Source organism: Salvelinus fontinalis, chromosome 13 (assembly GCF_029448725.1).
Source record: "Salvelinus fontinalis isolate EN_2023a chromosome 13, ASM2944872v1, whole genome shotgun sequence".
Taxonomy (NCBI): domain Eukaryota; kingdom Metazoa; phylum Chordata; class Actinopteri; order Salmoniformes; family Salmonidae; genus Salvelinus; species Salvelinus fontinalis.
In genome coordinates, this window is record NC_074677.1 from 6,085,157 (window position 1) to 6,106,516 (window position 21,360).

The 21,360-nt window shown below is 41.6% G+C and overlaps 1 protein-coding gene across 3 annotated transcripts in view; it reads left to right on the forward strand.

The window, feature by feature from the left end:
• The window catches only part of LOC129867987 (serine/arginine repetitive matrix protein 3-like), a 163,008-nt gene that overhangs the window by 102,067 nt on the left and 39,581 nt on the right, over positions 1–21,360 (forward strand). For all 3 annotated transcript variants that reach the window (XM_055941522.1, XM_055941524.1, XM_055941525.1), the window contains exons 4-5: positions 153–221; positions 6,785–6,820. In XM_055941522.1, the coding sequence (XP_055797497.1) occupies positions 153–221; positions 6,785–6,820 (105 nt within the window). The remainder of the gene's footprint in view (positions 1–152; positions 222–6,784; positions 6,821–21,360) is intronic.

Genomic DNA, 21,360 nt, shown 5'->3' on the forward strand with positions numbered 1-21,360 from the left:
CTCTCTCTTTCTCTCTTTCCTTATCTTTCTCTCCCTCCTGAGCTCTCTCTCACACTCTCTCTCTTTCATTCTCTTTCTGTCCCTCCTTCTGAGTTCTCCCTCCATCCTTCCCTCCCTCTGAGCTGTCTCTCTCTCCCCATTAACTCCCGCAGGTTCGACAGCTCCTCTCCCTCCCGCAGAGAGAAGAAGAAGAAGAGTGGGAAAAAACACAAGCGAGACAGGTGTGTTTACATGTTTTGTGTGTGTGTGTGTGTGTGTGTGTGTGTGTGTGTGTGTGTGTGTGTGTGTGTGTGTGTGTGTGTGTGTGTGTGCGTGCGTGCGTGCGTGCGTGCGTGCGTGCGTGCGTGCGTGCGTGCGTGCGTGCGTGCGTGAGTCATAAGGAAGGAGGAGGGATTTACTAGAGAGATGGACTTCTGTCTCATTACGTTTTCATGACCGTTCGTATTCGAGATTATATCGAGCCTGTGAGAACCACCGGGAAGAGCTTGAAATAGCCAGAGAATGTGAGCGTACCCAGACGTGCTTCAGCCTGCTTGCGTAACAGGGAAAAGTGGTTCATCTTACCACAGGACACTTCACAACAGAACTATCCCAGAAAAAGCTTGGATGGAAAAGGTAACGTTGGTGTCGTATCCTATAGGCCCAAATAGGAACCACACATAGTTATCATTTCCAGACAATAAAATACTATAATTTTGATAAGGATATTGGTAAGGATACTGATAAGGATATTGATAAGGATACTGGTAAGGATATTGGTAAGGATATTGATAAGGATGTTGATAAGGATACCGGTAAGGATATTGATAAGGATATTGATAAGGATACTGGTAAGGATATTGATAAGGATATTGGTAAGGATATTGATAAGGATACTGGTAAGGATATAGATAAGGATATTGGTAAGGATACCGGTAAGGATATTGATAAGGATATTGATAAGGATACTGGTAAGGATATTGATAAGGCTACTGGTAAGGATATTGATAAGGATACTGATAAGGATATTGATAAGGATATTGGTAAGGATATTGATAAGGATACTGGTAAGGATATTGATAAGGATATTGGTAAGAATACTGATAAGGATACTGGTAAGGATATTGATAAGGATATTGGTAAGGATACTGATAAGGATATTGGTAAGGATATTGATAAGGATACTGGTAAGGATATTGATAAGGATATTGGTAAGGATACTGATAAGGATATTGATAAGGATATTGATAAGGATACTGGTGAGGATATTGATAAGGATATTGGTAAGGATACTGATAAGGATATTGATAAGGATATTGGTAAGGATATTGATAAGGATACTGGTAAGGATACTGATAAGGATATTGGTAAGGATATTGGTAAGGATATTGATAAGGATACTGATAAGGATACTGATAAGGATACTGATAAGGATACTGATAAGGATACTGGTAAGGATACTGATAAGGATATTGATAAGGATACTGATAAGGATATTGATGAGGATACCGGTAAGGATATTGGTAAGGATATTGATAAGGATACCGGTAAGGATATTGATAAGGATTATCACACCCTGACCTTAGAGACCCTTTGTGACTAGGGTGGGAAATCTATGTTTATATTTCTTTGTTGGCCGAGTATGGTTCACAATCAGAGGCAGCTGTTTATCGCTGTCTCTGATTGGGGATCATACTTAGGCAGCCCTTTTTCCTACCTTCAGTTGTGGGATCTTGTCTTTGTGTTGCATGTGTTGCACTCCTAGCTTTACGTTGGTTGAGTTGTTTATTGTTTTTGGTGGAACATTTAAAAATTAAAGAAAATGTACGTGGCTCCTTGGTCTTCATTTAACGACAGACGTAACAAGGATATTGATAAGGATACTGGTAAGGATATTGATAAGGATACATGTAAGGATACATGTAAGGATATTGATAAGGATATTGGTAAGGATATTGATAAGGATACATGTAAGGATACATGTAAGGATATTGATAAGGATATTGGTAAGGATATTGGTAAGGATATTGATAAGGATACATGTAAGGATACATGTAAGGATATTGATAAGGATATTGGTAAGGATATTGATGAGGACACGGTGAGAAGGAGGATATTGGACAGGATATTCTTCCAGTCCATTAATTCATTACAGAGGATTTTTAATAAAACCCTCCAGAAATGTTTCTTATATTTTGTATTATGTTACAAAGCAATCATCCTCCTTCGACTATCATGCAATAAGCGTCAGCACAAATTGAGAAAGAGATTGGAAAGAGAGAGAGAGAAAGAGAAAGAGAATGGAGAGAGGAGGAGAAAGAGAATGGAGAGAGAGAAGGAGAAAGAGAATGGAAAGAGAGAGAGAGAAGGAGAAAGAGAATGGAGAGAGAAGGAGAAAGAGAATGGAGAGAGAGAAGGAGAAAGAGAATGGAGAGAGAGAAGGAGAAAGAGAATGGAGAGAGAGAAGGAGAAAGAGAATGGAGAGAGAGAAGGAGAAAGAGAATGGAGAGAGAGAAGGAGAAAGAGAATGGAGAGAGAGAAGGAGAAAGAGAATGGAGAGAGAGAAGGAGAAAGACAATGGAGAGAGAGAAGGAGAAAGAGAATGGAGAGAGAGAAGGAGAAAGACAATGGAAAGAGAGAAGGAGAAAGGCAATGGAGAGAGAGAAGGAGAAAGACAATGGAGAGAGAGAAGGAGAAAGAGAATGGAGAGAGAGAGAGAGCTCAGCAGAGAATAATACTGCACAGGAATATCAAAACAACAATAAGCTATTCTAAAGAGCACATCTCTCTCTTTCTCTCTCTCTCTCTCAATTCAATTCAATTCAATTCAATTCAAGGGGCTTTATTGGCATGGGAAACATGTGTTAACATTGCCAAAGCAAGTGAGGTAATAATAATAAACAAAAGTGAAATAAACAATCAAAATTAACAGTAAACATCACACATACAGAAGTTTCTACTGTCTCTCTCTCTCTCTCTCTCTCTCTCCTCTCTCTCTCTCTCTCTCTCTCTCTCTCTCTCTCTCTCTCTCTCTCTCTCTCTCTCTCTCTCTCTCTCTCTCTCTCTCTCTCTCTCTCTCTCTCTCTCTCTCTCTCTCTCTCTCTCTCTCTCTCTCTCTCTCTCTCTCTCTCTCTCTCTCTCTCTCTCTCTCTCTCTCTCTCTCTCTCAATCTCCGACTTGCCTAGTTAAATAAAGGTTACATAAATAAAATAAAAAATAACTCGCTCTCTCTCTCTCAATCTTACTTTCTCTCACTCTCTCAATCTTACTTTCTCTCAATCTTACTCTCTCTCATTCAATATTTCTCTCTCGCTCTCACTCTCTCTCTCTCTCTCTCTCTCTCTCTCTCTCTCTCTCTCTCTCTCTCTCTCGCTCTCTCGCTCTCTCTCTCTCTCTCTCTCTCTCTCTCTCTCTCTCTCTCTCGCTCTCTCTCTCTCTCTCTCTCACTCTCTCGCTCTCTCTCTCGCTCTCTCTCTCGCTCGCTCTCTCTTGGGGGCTAAACTCATTCCTCTAATAACCAAACCTGCATGGTAGCTGGAAAACAAGAAAAATGAGCCTCTGACCAAATTGCTGAGCATCACTGCCCCCCCCCCACACACCTCCAACAACTCAACCCTCCTCCCACTTATAAAACCTCCCCTCTTTTGCCTCTCTATCCTCTACTCAGATTTCTCCAAAGATCCACTGCATTGCAGGTGTTGTCTATAGATGAATAATGTAAGGCTAAGTAACGGGAGAGCAAGGTGGTGGGTGAATCCCTAGAGTGGCCTCCTGTGAAGTGCTCTACTGTCTATGTCTGTTGGGGAATTGGAGGGGTGAAGGGGAGCTTTTTGTCTGTAACAATCCGAACCGTTAGTGTTCCACCACACACTATGTACAGTAACAACAGCTCAGAAGGTTGAGTTCTCTTGGGCTCCATTTTAAAGGATAGCACTGTATATTATATTAGGATGGAGGAGAAGGACGAGGGGGTTAATAAGCAGAACAGTATCGGGGAATGGTTGTGTCTGGGAATGGTGGGAGTCAAATAAATGAGTCCCACTAGACCCCAACAAGCCTCTATAGTCCCCATGGTGGGAGTCAAATAAATGAGTCCCACTAGACCACAACACGCCTCTATAGTCCCCATGGTGGGAGTCAAATAAATGAATCCCACTAGACCACAACACGCCTCTATAGTCCCCATGGTGGGAGTCAAATAAATGAGTCCCACTAGACCACAACACGCCTCTATAGTCCCCATGGTGGGAGTCAAATAAATGAGTCCCACTAGACCCCAACAAGCCTCTATAGTCCCCATGGTGGGAGTCAAATAAATGAGTCCCACTAGACCACAACACGCCTCTATAGTCCCCATGGTGGGAGTCAAATAAATGAGTCCCACTAGACCCCAACAAGCCTCTATAGTCCCCATGGTGGGAGTCAAATAAATGAGTCCCACTAGACCCCAACAAGCCTCTATAGTCCCCATGGTGGGAGTCAAATAAATGAGTGCCACTAGACCACAACACGCCTCTATAGTCCCCATGGTGAGAGTCAAATAAATGAGTCCCACTAGACCACAACACGCCTCTATAGTCCCCATGGTGGGAGTCAAATAAATGAGTCCCACTAGACCCCAACAAGCCTCTATAGTCCCCATGGTGGGAGTCAAATAAATGAGTCCCACTAGACCACAACACGCCTCTATAGTCCCCATGGTGAGAGTCAAATAAATGAGTCCCACTAGACCACAACACGCCTCTATAGTCCCCATGGTGAGAGTCAAATTAATGAGTCCCACTAGACCACAACACGCCTCTATAGTCCCCATGGTGGGAGTCAAATAAATGAGTCCCACTAGACCACAACAAGCCTCTATAGTCCCCATGGTGAGAGTCAAATAAATGAGTCCCACCACAACACGTCTCTATAGTCCCCAGTCTGTGGTCTCTGGTGGAACAACAACATAACTGCATCCCAAATGGCACCCTATTCCCTATTTAGTGCACTACTTTTGACCAGGGCCCCTATTCCCTATTTAGTGCACTACTTTTGACCAGGGCCCCTATTCCCTATTTAGTGCACTACTTTTGACCAGGGCCCCTATTCCCTATTTAGTGCACTACTTTTGACCAGGGCCCCTATTCCCTTTTTAGTGCACTACTTTTGACCAGGGCCCCTATTCCCTATTTAGTGCACTACTTTTGACCAGGGCCCCTATTCCCTTTTTAGTGCACTACTTTAGACCAGGGCCCCTATTCCCTATTTAGTGCACTACTTTTGACCAGGGCCCCTATTCCCTTTTTAGTGCACTACTTTTGACCAGGGCCCCTATTCCCTATTTAGTGCACTACTTTTGACCAGGGCCCCTATTCCCTATTTAGTGCACTACTTTAGACCAGGGCCCCTATTCCCTTTTTAGTGCACTACTTTTGACCAGGTCCCCTATTCCCTTTTTAGTGCACTACTTTTGACCAGGGCCCCTATTCCCTATTTAGTGCACTACTTTTGACCAGGGCCCCTATTCCCTATTTAGTGCACTACTTTAGACCAGGGCCCCTACTCCCTTTTTAGTGCACTACTTTTGACCAGGGCCCCTATTCCCTATTTAGTGCACTACTTTTGACCAGCGCTCTGTGTATTGCACTATTACAGTGCCTTCATAAAGTATTAATACACCTCGACTTAGTCCACGTTTTGTTGTTACAGCCTGAATTCAAAGTTTATTAAATCGATATTTTCTCTCACCCATCTACACACAATACCCCGTAATGACGAAGTAAAAACATGTTTTGTTTTTTTGTTAGGAAATTGGAAATTGATTAAAAATTAAATGCATAAATATCTAATTTACATAAGTATTCACACCCCTGAGTCAATACTTTGTAGAAGCACCTTTGGCGGCAAGTGAGTCTTTCTGGGTAAGTCTGTAAGAGCTTTCCACACCTGGATTGAGCAACATTTGCCCATTTATTATTTTCAAAATTCTTCAAGCTCTTTCCAATTGGTTGTTGATCATTGCTGGCCAACCATCTTCAGGTCTTGCCATAGATGTTGAAATAGATTTAAGTCAAAAGGGAAAGGATATTGAACATTTTAATTTAGCCTACTGGATAAATAACCAAGACAGAATCATTTTTCCTACATCATATAGACACTGCAGATCCCCCTTATTGTATGGGACACTGTTAAATGTGCATTTAGAGGCCATGCAAATCTATGCTCATCTTTAAAACAAAAACTAACTACAGACAGATAGTAACAAATACTGTAACATAGAGACACACAATACGTTAGAGGAAAAACAAAAAGAAATGGAGGCACTTATTCAAGAAAGATCAAGTGTAATCTATTATTAAAAAATATGGGTGAAAATGCACCAAATATTATTTTTTATTTCCAACATAGAAATGCTATCAAAAATAATTTACAGAAACTTGTTAACAAATGACAGAGTCATCCATGATTCACGGAAAAAAACATTACTGTAAGCATGTTTTATTTTCTGTCTTCTCCATCTCCACTAACTGAAGTTAATTTGTTCTTCTTCTCCTTCTATTAATAGTGTAAAAAGAGGGGGGGATAATAGCTATTGTTGGCTGACTAATCACCATGGCAACAGTAGTGTGAACATTCTGTACAGTATGAAGGACTTTGAAGTGTGTAGTCAGTCAAGCGTTGAGGAATGAGCCTATATCCCCTTAAATTGATCTGTTCTAGAGACGTGCTCAGGTCAACCTGAGTTGTGTGTGAGTAACAGAGGTTTCACCCCCCCCCCCCCCTCTCTCTCTCTCTGTCTCTCTCTCTCTCTCTTCCTGTGTAGGTCGACGTCTGGTCATAGGAGAAAGAGGAGATACAGGTGAGTATCTCACATATGTAGCCTTACATTCAGGGAGACTCTGTGAATGTAACTTGGCTAATGCTTGCTTGTTACATTGTACATACAGTGCCTTCAGAAAGTATTCATACCCCTTGACTTATTCCACAGCCTGAATTCAAAATGGATAACATAAACAAAAATTATATTTATAATTTATTGAAAACAGAAATATCTAAATCACATGCTTTGAAACTCCACATTGATCTCAGGTGCATCCAATGTTCTTTTTGATCCTCCTTGAGATGTCACTACAACTTGAATGGAGTCCACCTGTAGGCCAATTCAATTGTTTATACATGATTTAGAAAGAAACACACCAGTCCATCCATATGAGGTACCACCAGTTGACCGTGTCAGAGCTGAAACTATTCCATGAAGTCCAAGGAACTGTCTGTACGATGCAAAACACCTGCCTCTGATTGAGAACCATATCAGGCCAAATGACAAACCTCAACATAGAAACACATAACATAGACTGCCCCCCTCCAACTCACGCCCTGACCATACTAACTAAAGACAAAAACAAGGGAAACTAAAGGTCAGAACGTGACATTTAGATCACAGAGATAGAATTGTGATGAGGCATATATCTGGGGAAGGTTCTAAAACAATTTATAGAGTGTTGAAAAGGTCCATGTGCACAGTGGTCTCCTTCATTAGGAAATGGAAAAACACTATCCAGAGCTATCCAGACTCCGTCCAACAAAACTGAGCAACCGGGCAAGAAGGACCTTGGTCAGAGAGGTGACCAAGAACCCAATGACCATTGACAGAACTACAGAGTTCCTTGGCTGAGATGGAAGAACCTGCCAGATGTCTCTACAGCACTTCACTAATCTGGGCTTTATGGAAGAGTGACCAGATGGAAGCCTGAGAAAAGAGGCATATGAAATCACACCTGGAGTTTGCAAAAAGGCATGTGAAAGACTGAGATCATAAGGTTCCGTGGTCTGATGAAACAAAAATCCAACTCTTTGGCCTGAATGCAAAGCGCTATGTCTGGAGAAAACCAGGCACAGCTCATCACCTGTCTAACACCATCCCTACCGTGAAGCATGGTGGTGGCAGCATCATGCTATGGGGATGCTTTTCAGAGGCAGGGACTGGGAGACTGGTAAGTGTAACAGTATAACTTTTCGTCGTCCCCTCGCCCCGACACGGGCGCAAACCTGGGACCTTCTGCACACATCAACAACTGACACCCACGAAGCGTCGTTACCCATCGCTCCACAAAAGCCGCGGCCCTTGCAGAGCAAGGGGCAACCCTACTTAATGTCTCAGAGCAAGTGACGTAACTGATTGAAATGCTACTAGCGCGTACCCGCTAACTAGCTAGCCATTTCACATCCGTTACACTCACCCCCCTTTCAACCTCCTCCTTTTCCGCAGCAACCAGTGATCCGGGTCAACAGCATCAATGATACAGTATAACTTTACGTCGTCCCCTCGCCCCGACACGGGCTCGAACCAGGGACCCTCTGCACACATCAACAACTGACACCCACGAAGCATCGTTACCCATCGCTCCACAAAAGCCGCGGCCCTTGCAGAGCAAGGGGCAACCCTACTTAATGTCTCAGAGCAAGTGATGTAACTGATTGAAATGCTACTAGCGCGTACCCGCTAACTAGCTAGCCATTTCACATCCGTTACATAAGGATAGAGGGGACAATGAATGGAGCCAAATACATGCAAACCCTTGATGGGGAAAGGAGAGCCTTACACTCTAGCAGCTCAGATGCAATAATTGAATAGCCAACGTAAGACAGCTTTTTCATGTGTTCTACTCTGCTAGTGAGCACCTCGCCTAACCAGGTGTGCATTTCTTTAGCTTCCAAATCCTTGATGAGAACCTGTTTCAGTGTAACGGCTTTCGTCGGTAGAAGGAGAGGAGGACCAAAGCGCAGCGTGGTGCGTATCCATAATTTATTAGAATACTTCTCAATATGAACAAAAACAATAAACAGAAAAAACCAACGAAGCTACAGTCCCGAAACTAGTGAACACAGAAAAAAACAGGACCACACGAACAGGAACAATCACCCACAAACCAACAGTGAAAACAGGCTACCTTAATATGGTTCCCAATCAGAGACGATGCAAAACACCTGCCTCTGATTGAGAACCATATCAGGCCAAATGACATACCTCAACATAGAAACACATAACATAGACTGCCCCCCTCCAACTCACGCCCTGACCATACTAACTAAAGACAAAAACAAGGGAAACTAAAGGTCAGAACGTGACATTTAGAGTGCAAAGAACCTTGGACTGGGGGTGAAGATTTATGTTCCAACAGGACAATGACCCAAAGCATACAGCCAAAACAATGCTGGAATGTGAAAGTCCTTGAGTGGCCAAGCCAAAGCCCAGACTTGAATCCTGTTGAAAATCTGTTGAAAGACTTGAAGATTGCTCTTCACTGCCACTTCCCATCTAATTTAACAGTGCTTGAGAAAATCTGCAGATGTGCAAAGCTGATACAGATGTACCCAAGAGGGCATAAAGCTGATACAGACATACCCAAGACGACATAAAGCAGATACAGACGTACCCAAGATGACATAAAGCTAATACAGACATACCCAAGACGACATAAAGCAGATACAGACACATCCAAGACAACATAAAGCTGATACAGACATACCAAAGATGACATAAAGCTGATACAGATATACCCAAGATGACATAAAGCTGACATAAACATACCCAAGACAACTCCAAGCTGATACAGACGTACCCAAGACAACTCCAAGCTGATACAGACATACCCAAGACGACATAAAGCTGATACAGACGTACCCAAGACAACTCCAAGCTGATACAGACATACCCAAGACGACATAAAGCTGATGACGACATAAAGCTGATACAGACATACCCAAGACGACATAAAGCTGATACAGACATACCCAAGACGACATAAATCTGATACAGACGTACCCAAGATGACATAAAGCTGATACAGACATACCCAAGACGACATAAAGCTAATACAGACATACCCAAGACAACATAAAGCTGATACAGACATACCCAAGAAAACATAAAGCTGATGCAGACATACCCAAGATGACATAAAGCTGATACAGACATACCCAAGACGACATAAAGCTGATACAGACGTACCCAAGACGACATAAAGCTGATACAGACACATCCAAGACAACATAAAGCTGATACAGACATACCCAAGACGACATAAAGCAGATACAGACACATCCAAGACAACATAAAGCTGATACAGGCGTACCCAAGACAACATAAAGCTGATACAGACACATCCAAGACAACATAAAGCTGATACAGGCGTACCCAAGATGACATAAAGCTGATACAGACATACCCAAGACAACATAAAGCTGATGACGACATAAAGCTGATACAGACATACCCAAGACAACATAAAGCTGATACAGACACATCCAAGACAACATAAAGCTGATACAGACATACCCAAGACAACATAAAGCAGATACAGACACATCCAAGACAACATAAAGCTGATACAGGCGTACCCAAGATGACATAAAGCTGATACAGACATACCCAAGACGACATAAAGCTGATACAGACATACCCAAGACAACTCCAAGCTGATACAGACGTACCCAAAATAACTCCAAGCTGATACAGACATGCCCATGATGACATAAAGCTGATACAGACATACCCAAGACAACATAAAGCTGATACAGACATACCCAAGACGACATAAAGCTGATACAGACATACCCAAGACGACATAAAGCTGATACAGACGTACCCAAGACGACATAAAGCTGATACAGACATACCCAAGACAACATAAAGCTGATACAGACATACCCAAGACGACATAAAGCTGATACAGACGTACCCAAGACAACTCCAAGCTGATACAGACATACCCAAGACGACATAAAGCTGATACAGACGTACCCAAGACGACATAAAGCTGATACAGACATACCCAAGACGACATAAAGCTGATACAGACATACCCAAGACGACATAAAGCTGATACAGACATACCCAAGACAACTCCAAGCTGATACAGACATACCCAAGATGACATAAAGCTGATACAGACGTACCCAAGACAACTCCAAGCTGATACAGACATACCCAAGACAACATAAAGCTGATACAGACATACCCAAGACAACTCCAAGCTGATACAGACATACCCAAGATGACATAAAGCTGATACAGACATACCCAAGACGACATAAAGCTGATACAGACATACCCAAGACAACTCCAAATTGATACAGACATACCCAAGACGACATCAAGCTGATACAGACATACCCAAGACGACATAAAGCTGATACAGACATACCCAAGACAACTCCAAGCTGATACAGACGTACCCAAGACAACTCCAAGCTGATACAGACATTCCCAAGACGACATAAAGCTGATACAGACATACCCAAGATGACATAACGCTGATACAGACATACCCAAGACGACATAAATCTGATACAGACATACTCAAGACGACATAAAGCTGATACAGACATACCCAAGACAACATAAAGCTGATACAGACTTACCCATGACAACATAAAGCTGATACAGACATACCCAAGACAACAAAAAGCTGATACAGACATACCCAAGACGACATAAAGCTGATACAGACATACCCAAGACACCTCCAAGCTGATACAGACAACATAAAGCTGATGACGACATAAAGATGATACAGACATACCCAAGACGACATAAAGCTGATACAGACATACCCAAAACGACATAAAGCTGATACAGACATACCCAAGACAACATAAAGCTGATACAGACATACCCAAGACAACTCCAAGCTGATACAGACATACCCAAGATGACATAAAGCTGATACAGACGTACCCAAGACAACTCCAAGCTGATACAGACATACCCAAGACGACATAAAGCTGATACAGACATACCCAAGACAACTCCAAGCTGATACAGACATACCCAAGACGACATAAAGCTGATACAGACATACCTAAGACGACATAAAGCTGATACAGACATACCCGAGATGACATAAAACTGATACAGACGTACCCAAGATGACATAAAGCTGATACAGACATACCCAAGATAACATGAAAATGATACAGACATACCCAAGACGACATAAATCTGATACAGTCATACCCAAGACAAATCCAAGCTGATACAGACATACCAAAGATGACATAAAGCTGATACAGACATACCCAAGACAACTCCAAGCTGATACAGACGTACCCAAGACAACTCCAAGCTGATACAGACATACCCAAGACGACATAAAGCTGATACAGACATACCCAAGATGACATAACGCTGATACAGACATACCCAAGACGACATAAATCTGATACAGACGTACCCAAGATGACATAAAGCTGATACAGACATACCCAAGACGACATAAAGCTAATACAGACATACCCAAGACAACATAAAGCTGATACAGACATACCCAAGAAAACATAAAGCTGATACAGACATACCCAAGACGACATAAAGCTGATACAGACATACCCAAGACAACATAAAGCTGATACAGACATACCCAAGACATCTCCAAGCTGATACAGACATACCCAAGATGACATAAAGCTGATACAGACGTACCCAAGACAATATAAAGCTGATACAGACATACAAAGACAACTCCAAGCTGATACAGACATACCCAAGATGACATAAAGCTGATACAGACATACCCAAGACAACATAAAGCTGATGCAGACATACCCAAGACAACATAAAGCTAATACAGACATACCCAAGACAACATAAAGCTGATACAGACGTACCCAAGACAACTCCAAGCTGATACAGACATACCCAAGACGACATAAAGCTGATACAGACATACCCAAGACAACATAAAGCTGATACAGACATACCCAAGATGACCTAACGCTGATACAGACATACCCAAGACAACATAAAGCTGATACAGACATACCCAAGACGACATAAAGCTGATACAGACATACCCAAGACGACATAAATCTGATACAGACATACCCAAGACAACATAAAGCTGATACAGACGTACCCAAGACAACTCCAAGCTGATACAGACATACCCAAGACGACATAAAGCTGATACAAACATACCCAAGACGACATAAAGCTGATACAGACATACCCAAGACAATATCAAGCTGATACAGACGTACCCAAGACAACATAGAGCTGATACAGATGTACCCAAGACAACATAAAGCTGATACAGACATACCCAAGACAACATAAAGCTGATACAGACATACCCAAGACAACATAAAGCTGATACAGACATACCCAAGACAATATAAAGCTGATACAGACATACCCAAGACAACTCCAAGCTGATACAGACATACCCAAGATGACATAAAGCTGATACAGACATACCCAAGACGACATAAAGCTGATACAGACATACCCAAGACGACATAAAGCTGATACAGACATACCCAAGACAACATAAAGCTGATACAGACATACCCAAGAAAACATAAAGCTGATACAGACATACCCAAGACGACATAAAGCTGATACAGACATACCTAAGACAACATAAAGCTGATACAGACATACCCAAGACAACTCCAAGCTGATACAGACATACCCAAGATGACATAAAGCTGATACAGACGTACCCAAGACAACTCCAAGCTGATACAGACATACCCCAGACGACATAAAGCTGATACAGACATACCCAAGACAACTCCAAGCTGATACAGACATACCCAAGACGACATAAAGCTGATACAGACATACCCAAGACGACAGAAAGCTGATACAGACATACCCAAGATGACATAAAACTGATACAGACGTACCCAAGATGACATAAAGCTGATACAGACATACCCAAGATAACATGAAAATGATACAGACATACCCAAGACGACATAAATCTGATACAGTCATACCCAAGACAAATCCAAGCTGATACAGACATACCAAAGATGACATAAAGCTGATACAGACATACCCAAGACAACTCCAAGCTGATACAGACGTACCCAAGACAACTCCAAGCTGATACAGACATACCCAAGACGACATAAAGCTGATACAGACATACCCAAGATGACATAACGCTGATACAGACATACTCAAGACGACATAAATCTGATACAGACGTACCCAAGATGACATAAAGCTGATACAGACATACCCAAGACGACATAAAGCTAATACAGACATACCCAAGACAACATAAAGCTGATACAGACATACCCAAGAAAACATAAAGCTGATACAGACATACCCAAGACGACATAAAGCTGATCCAGACATACCCAAGACAACATAAAGCTGATACAGACATACCCAAGACAACTCCAAGCTGATACAGACATACCCAAGATGACATAAAGCTGATACAGACGTACCCAAGACAATATAAAGCTTATACAGACATACAAAGACAACTCCAAGCTGATACAGACATACCCAAGATGACATAAAGCTGATACAGACATACCCAAGACAACATAAAGCTGATGCAGACATACCCAAGACAACATAAAGCTAATACAGACATACCCAAGACAACATAAAGCTGATACAGACGTACCCAAGACAACTCCAAGCTGATACAGACATACCCAAGCCGACATAAAGCTGATACAGACATACCCAAGACAACATAAAGCTGATACAGACATACCCAAGATGACCTAACGCTGATACAGACATACCCAAGACAACATAAAGCTGATACAGACATACCCAAGACGACATAAAGCTGATACAGACATACCCAAGACGACATAAATCTGATACAGACATACCCAAGACAACATAAAGCTGATACAGACGTACCCAAGACAACTCCAAGCTGATACAGACATACCCAAGACGACATAAAGCTGATACAAACATATCCAAGACGACATAAAGCTGATACAGACATACCCAAGACAATATAAAGCTGATACAGACGTACCCAAGACAACATAGAGCTGATACAGATGTACCCAAGACAACATAAAGCTGATACAGACATACCCAAGACAACATAAAGCTGATACAGACATAGCCAAGACAACATAAAGCTGATACAGACATACCCAAGACAATATAAAGCTGATACAGACGTACCCAAGACAACATAGAGCTGATACAGACGTACCCAAGACAACATAAAGCTGATACAGACATACCCAAGACAACATAAAGCTGATACAGACATATCCAAGATGATATAAAGCTGATACAGACATACCCAAGACAACTCCAAGCTGATACAGACATAACCAAGACGACATAAAGCTGATACAGACATACCCAAGACACCTCCAAGCTGATACAGACAACATAAAGCTGATGACGACATAAAGATGATACAGACATACCCAAGACGACATAAAGCTGATATAGACATACCTAAGACACCTCCAAGCTGATACAGACAACATAAAGCTGATGACGACATAAAGCTGATACAGACATACCCAAGACGACACAAAGCTGATACAGACATACCCAAGACAACATAAAGCTGATACAGACATACCCAAGACAACATAAAGCTGATACAGACATACCCAAGACGACATAAAGCTGATACAGACATACCCGAGATGACATAAAGCTGATACAGACATACCCAAGATAACATGAAAATGATACAGACATACCCAAGACGACATAAATCTGATACAGTCATACCCAAGACAAATCCAAGCTGATACAGACATACCAAAGATGACATAAAGCTGATACAGACATACCCAAGACAACTCCAAGCTGATACAGACGTACCCAAGACAACTCCAAGCTGATACAGACATACCCAAGACGACATAAAGCTGATACAGACATACCCAAGATGACATAACGCTGATACAGACATACCCAAGACGACATAAATCTGATACAGACGTACCCAAGATGACATAAAGCTGATACAGACATACCCAAGACGACATAAAGCTAATACAGACATACCCAAGACAACATAAAGCTGATACAGACATACCCAAGAAAACATAAAGCTGATACAGACATACCCAAGACGACATAAAGCTGATACAGACATACCCAAGACGACATAAAGCTGATACAGACATACCCAAGACAACTCCAAGCTGATACAGACATACCCAAGATGACATAAAGCTGATACAGACGTACCCAAGACAATATAAAGCTGATACAGACATACAAAGACAACTCCAAGCTGATACAGACATACCCAAGATGACATAAAGCTGATACAGACATACCCAAGACAACATAAAGCTGATGCAGACATACCCAAGACAACATAAAGCTAATACAGACATACCCAAGACAACATAAAGCTGATACAGACGTACCCAAGACAACTCCAAGCTGATACAGACATACCCAAGACGACATAAAGCTGATACAGACATACCCAAGACAACATAAAGCTGATACAGACATACCCAAGATGACCTAACGCTGATACAGACATACCCAAGACAACATAAAGCTGATACAGACATACCCAAGACGACATAAAGCTGATACAGACATACCCAAGACGACATAAATCTGATACAGACATACCCAAGACAACATAAAGCTGATACAGACGTACCCAAGACAACTCCAAGCTGATACAGACATACCCAAGACGACATAAAGCTGATACAAACATACCCAAGACGACATAAAGCTGATACAGACATACCCAAGACAATATAAAGCTGATACAGACGTACCCAAGACAACATAGAGCTGATACAGATGTACCCAAGACAACATTTTGCTGATACAGACATACCCAAGACAACATAAAGCTGATACAGACATACCCAAGACAACATAAAGCTGATACAGACATACCCAAGACAATATAAAGCTGATACAGACATACCCAAGACAACTCCAAGCTGATACAGACATACCCAAGATGACATAAAGCTGATACAGACGTACCCAAGACAACTCCAAGCTGATACAGACATACCCCAGACGACATAAAGCTGATACAGACATACCCAAGACAACTCCAAGCTGATACAGACATACCCAAGACGACATAAAGCTGATACAGACATACCCAAGACGACATAAAGCTGATACAGACATACCCAAGATGACATAAAGCTGATACAGACATACCCAAGATAACATGAAAATGATACAGACATACCCAAGACGACATAAATCTGATACAGTCATACCCAAGACAAATCCAAGCTGATACAGACATACCAAAGATGACATAAAGCTGATACAGACATACCCAAGACAACTCCAAGCTGATACAGACGTACCCAAGACAACTCCAAGCTGATACAGACATACCCAAGACGACATAAAGCTGATACAGACATACCCAAGATGACATAACGCTGATACAGACATACCCAAGACGACATAAATCTGATACAGACGTACCCAAGATGACATAAAGCTGATACAGACATACCCAAGACGACATAAAGCTAATACAGACATACCCAAGACAACATAAAGCTGATACAGACATACCCAAGAAAACATAAAGCTGATACAGACATACCCAAGACGACATAAAGCTGATACAGACATACCCAAGACAACATAAAGCTGATACAGACATACCCAAGACAACTCCAAGCTGATACAGACATACCCAAGATGACATAAAGCTGATACAGACGTACCCAAGACAATATAAAGCTTATACAGACATACAAAGACAACTCCAAGCTGATACAGACATACCTAAGATGACATAAAGCTGATACAGACATACCCAAGACAACATAAAGCTGATGCAGACATACCCAAGACAACATAAAGCTGATACAGACGTACCCAAGACAACTCCAAGCTGATACAGACATACCCAAGACGACATAAAGCTGATACAGACATACCCAAGACAACATAAAGCTGATACAGACATACCCAAGATGACCTAACGCTGATACAGACATACCCAAGACAACATAAAGCTGATACAGACATACCCAAGACGACATAAAGCTGATACAGACATACCCAAGACGACATAAATCTGATACAGACATACCCAAGACAACATAAAGCTGATACAGACGTACCCAAGACAACTCCAAGCTGATACAGACATACCCAAGACGACATAAAGCTGATACAAACATATCCAAGACGACATAAAGCTGATACAGACATACCCAAGACAATATAAAGCTGATACAGACGTACCCAAGACAACATAGAGCTGATACAGATGTACCCAAGACAACATAAAGCTGATACAGACATACCCAAGACAACATAAAGCTGATACAGACATAGCCAAGACAACATAAAGCTGATACAGACATACCCAAGACAATATAAAGCTGATACAGACGTACCCAAGACAACATAGAGCTGATACAGACGTACCCAAGACAACATAAAGCTGATACAGACATACCCAAGACAACATAAAGCTGATACAGACATATCCAAGATGATATAAAGCTGATACAGACATACCCAAGACAACTCCAAGCTGATACAGACATAACCAAGACGACATAAAGCTGATACAGACATACCCAAGACACCTCCAAGCTGATACAGACAACATAAAGCTGATGACGACATAAAGCTGATACAGACATACCCAAGACGACATAAAGCTGATACAGACATACCCAAGACGACATTAAGCTGATACAGACATACCCAAGATGACATAAAACTGATACAGACGTACCCAAGATGACATAAAGCTGATACAGACATACCCAAGATAACATGAAAATGATACAGACATACCCAAGACGACATAAATCTGATACAGACATACCCAAGACAACTCCAAGCTGATACAGACATACCCAAGATGACATAAAGCTGATACAGACATACCCAAGACAACTCCAAGCTGATACAGACGTACCCAAGACAACTCCAAGCTGATACAGACATACCCAAGACGACATAAAGCTGATACAGACATACCCAAGATGACATAACGCTGATACAGACATACCCAAGACGACATAAATCTGATACAGACGTACCCAAGATGACATAAAGCTGATACAGACATACCCAAGACGACATAAAGCTGATACAGACATACCCAAGACAACATAAAGCTGATACAGACATACCCAAGACAACATAAAGCTGATAGAGACATACCCAAGACGACATAAAGCTGATACAGACATACCCAAGACAACATAAAGCTGATACAGACATACCCAAGACAACTCCAAGCTGATACAGACATACCCAAGATGACATAAAGCTGATACAGACGTACCCAAGACAACTCCAAGCTGATACAGACATACCCAAGACAACATAAAGCTGATACAGACATACCCAAGACAACTCCAAGCTGATACAGACATACCCAAGATGACATAAAGCTGATACAGACATACCCAAGACAACATAAAGCTGATACAGACATACCCAAGACAACATAAAGCTAATACAGACCTACCCAAGACGACATAAAGCTGATACAGACATACCCAAGATGACCTAACGCTGATACAGACATACCCAAGACAACATAAAGCTGATTTAGACATACCCAAGACGAAATAAAGCTGATACAGACATACCCAAGACGACATAAATCTGATACAGACATACCCAAGACAACATAAAGCTGATACAGACATACCCAAGACAACTCCAAGCTGATACAGACATACCCAAGACGACATAAAGCTGATACAAACATACCCAAGACGACATAAAGCTGATACAGACATACCCAAGACAATATAAAGCTGATACAGACATACCCAAGACAACATAAAGCTGATACAGACATACCCAAGACAACTCCAAGCTGATACAGACATACCCAAGACGACATAAAGCTGATACAGACATACCCAAGACAACTCCAAGCTGATACAGACATACCCAAGACGACATAAAGCTGATACAGACATACCCAAGACGACATTAAGCTGATACAGACATACCCAAGATGACATAAAACTGATACAGACGTACCCAAGATGACATAAAGCTGATACAGACATACCCAAGATAACATGAAAATGATACAGACATACCCAAGACGACATAAATCTGATACAGACATACCCAAGACAACTCCAAGCTGATACAGACATACCCAAGATGACATAAAGCTGATACAGACATACCCAAGACAACTCCAAGCTGATACAGACGTACCCAAGACAACTCCAAGCTGATACAGACATACCCAAGACGACATAAAGCTGATACAGACATACCCAAGATGACATAACGCTGATACAGACATACCCAAGACGACATAAATCTGATACAGACGTACCCAAGATGACATAAAGCTGATACAGACATACCCAAGACGACATAAAGCTGATACAGACATACCCAAGACAACATAAAGCTGATACAGACATACCCAAGACAACATAAAGCTGATAGAGACATACCCAAGACGACATAAAGCTGATACAGACATACCCAAGACAACATAAAGCTGATACAGACATACCCAAGACAACTCCAAGCTGATACAGACATACCCAAGATGACATAAAGCTGATACAGACGTACCCAAGACAACTCCAAGCTGATACAGACATACCCAAGACAACATAAAGCTGATACAGACATACCCAAGACAACTCCAAGCTGATACAGACATACCCAAGATGACATAAAGCTGATACAGACATACCCAAGACAACATAAAGCTGATACAGACATACCCAAGACAACATAAAGCTAATACAGACATACCCAAGACAACATAAAGCTGATACAGACGTACCCAAGACAACTCCAAGCTGATACAGACATACCCAAGACAACATAAAGCTAATACAGACCTACCCAAGACGACATAAAGCTGATACAGACATACCCAAGATGACCTAACGCTGATACAGACATACCCAAGACAACATAAAGCTGATTTAGACATACCCAAGACGAAATAAAGCTGATACAGACATACCCAAGACGACATAAATCTGATACAGACATACCCAAGACAACATAAAGCTGATACAGACATACCCAAGACAACTCCAAGCTGATACAGACATACCCAAGACGACATAAAGCTGATACAAACATACCCAAGACGACATAAAGCTGATACAGACATACCCAAGACAATATAAAGCTGATACAGACGTACCCAAGACAATATAAAGCTGATACAGACGTACCCAAGACAACATAAAGCTGATACAGACATACCCAAGACAATATAAAGCTGATACAGACGTACCCAAGACAATATAAAGCTGATAAAGACATCCCCAAGACAATATAAAGCTGATACAGACGTACCCAAGACAATATAAAGCTGATACAGATGTACCCAAGACGACATAAAGCTGATACAGACATACCCAAGACAACATAAAGCTGATACAGACATACCCAAGACAATATAAAGCTGATACAGACATACCCAAGACAACATAGAGCTGATACAGACGTACCCAAGACAACATAAAGCTGATACAGACATACCCAAGACAACATAAAGCTGATACAGACATATCCAAGATGATATAAAGCTGATACAGACATACCCAAGATGACATAAAGCTGATACAGACATAACCAAGACGACATAAAGCTGATACAGACATACCCAA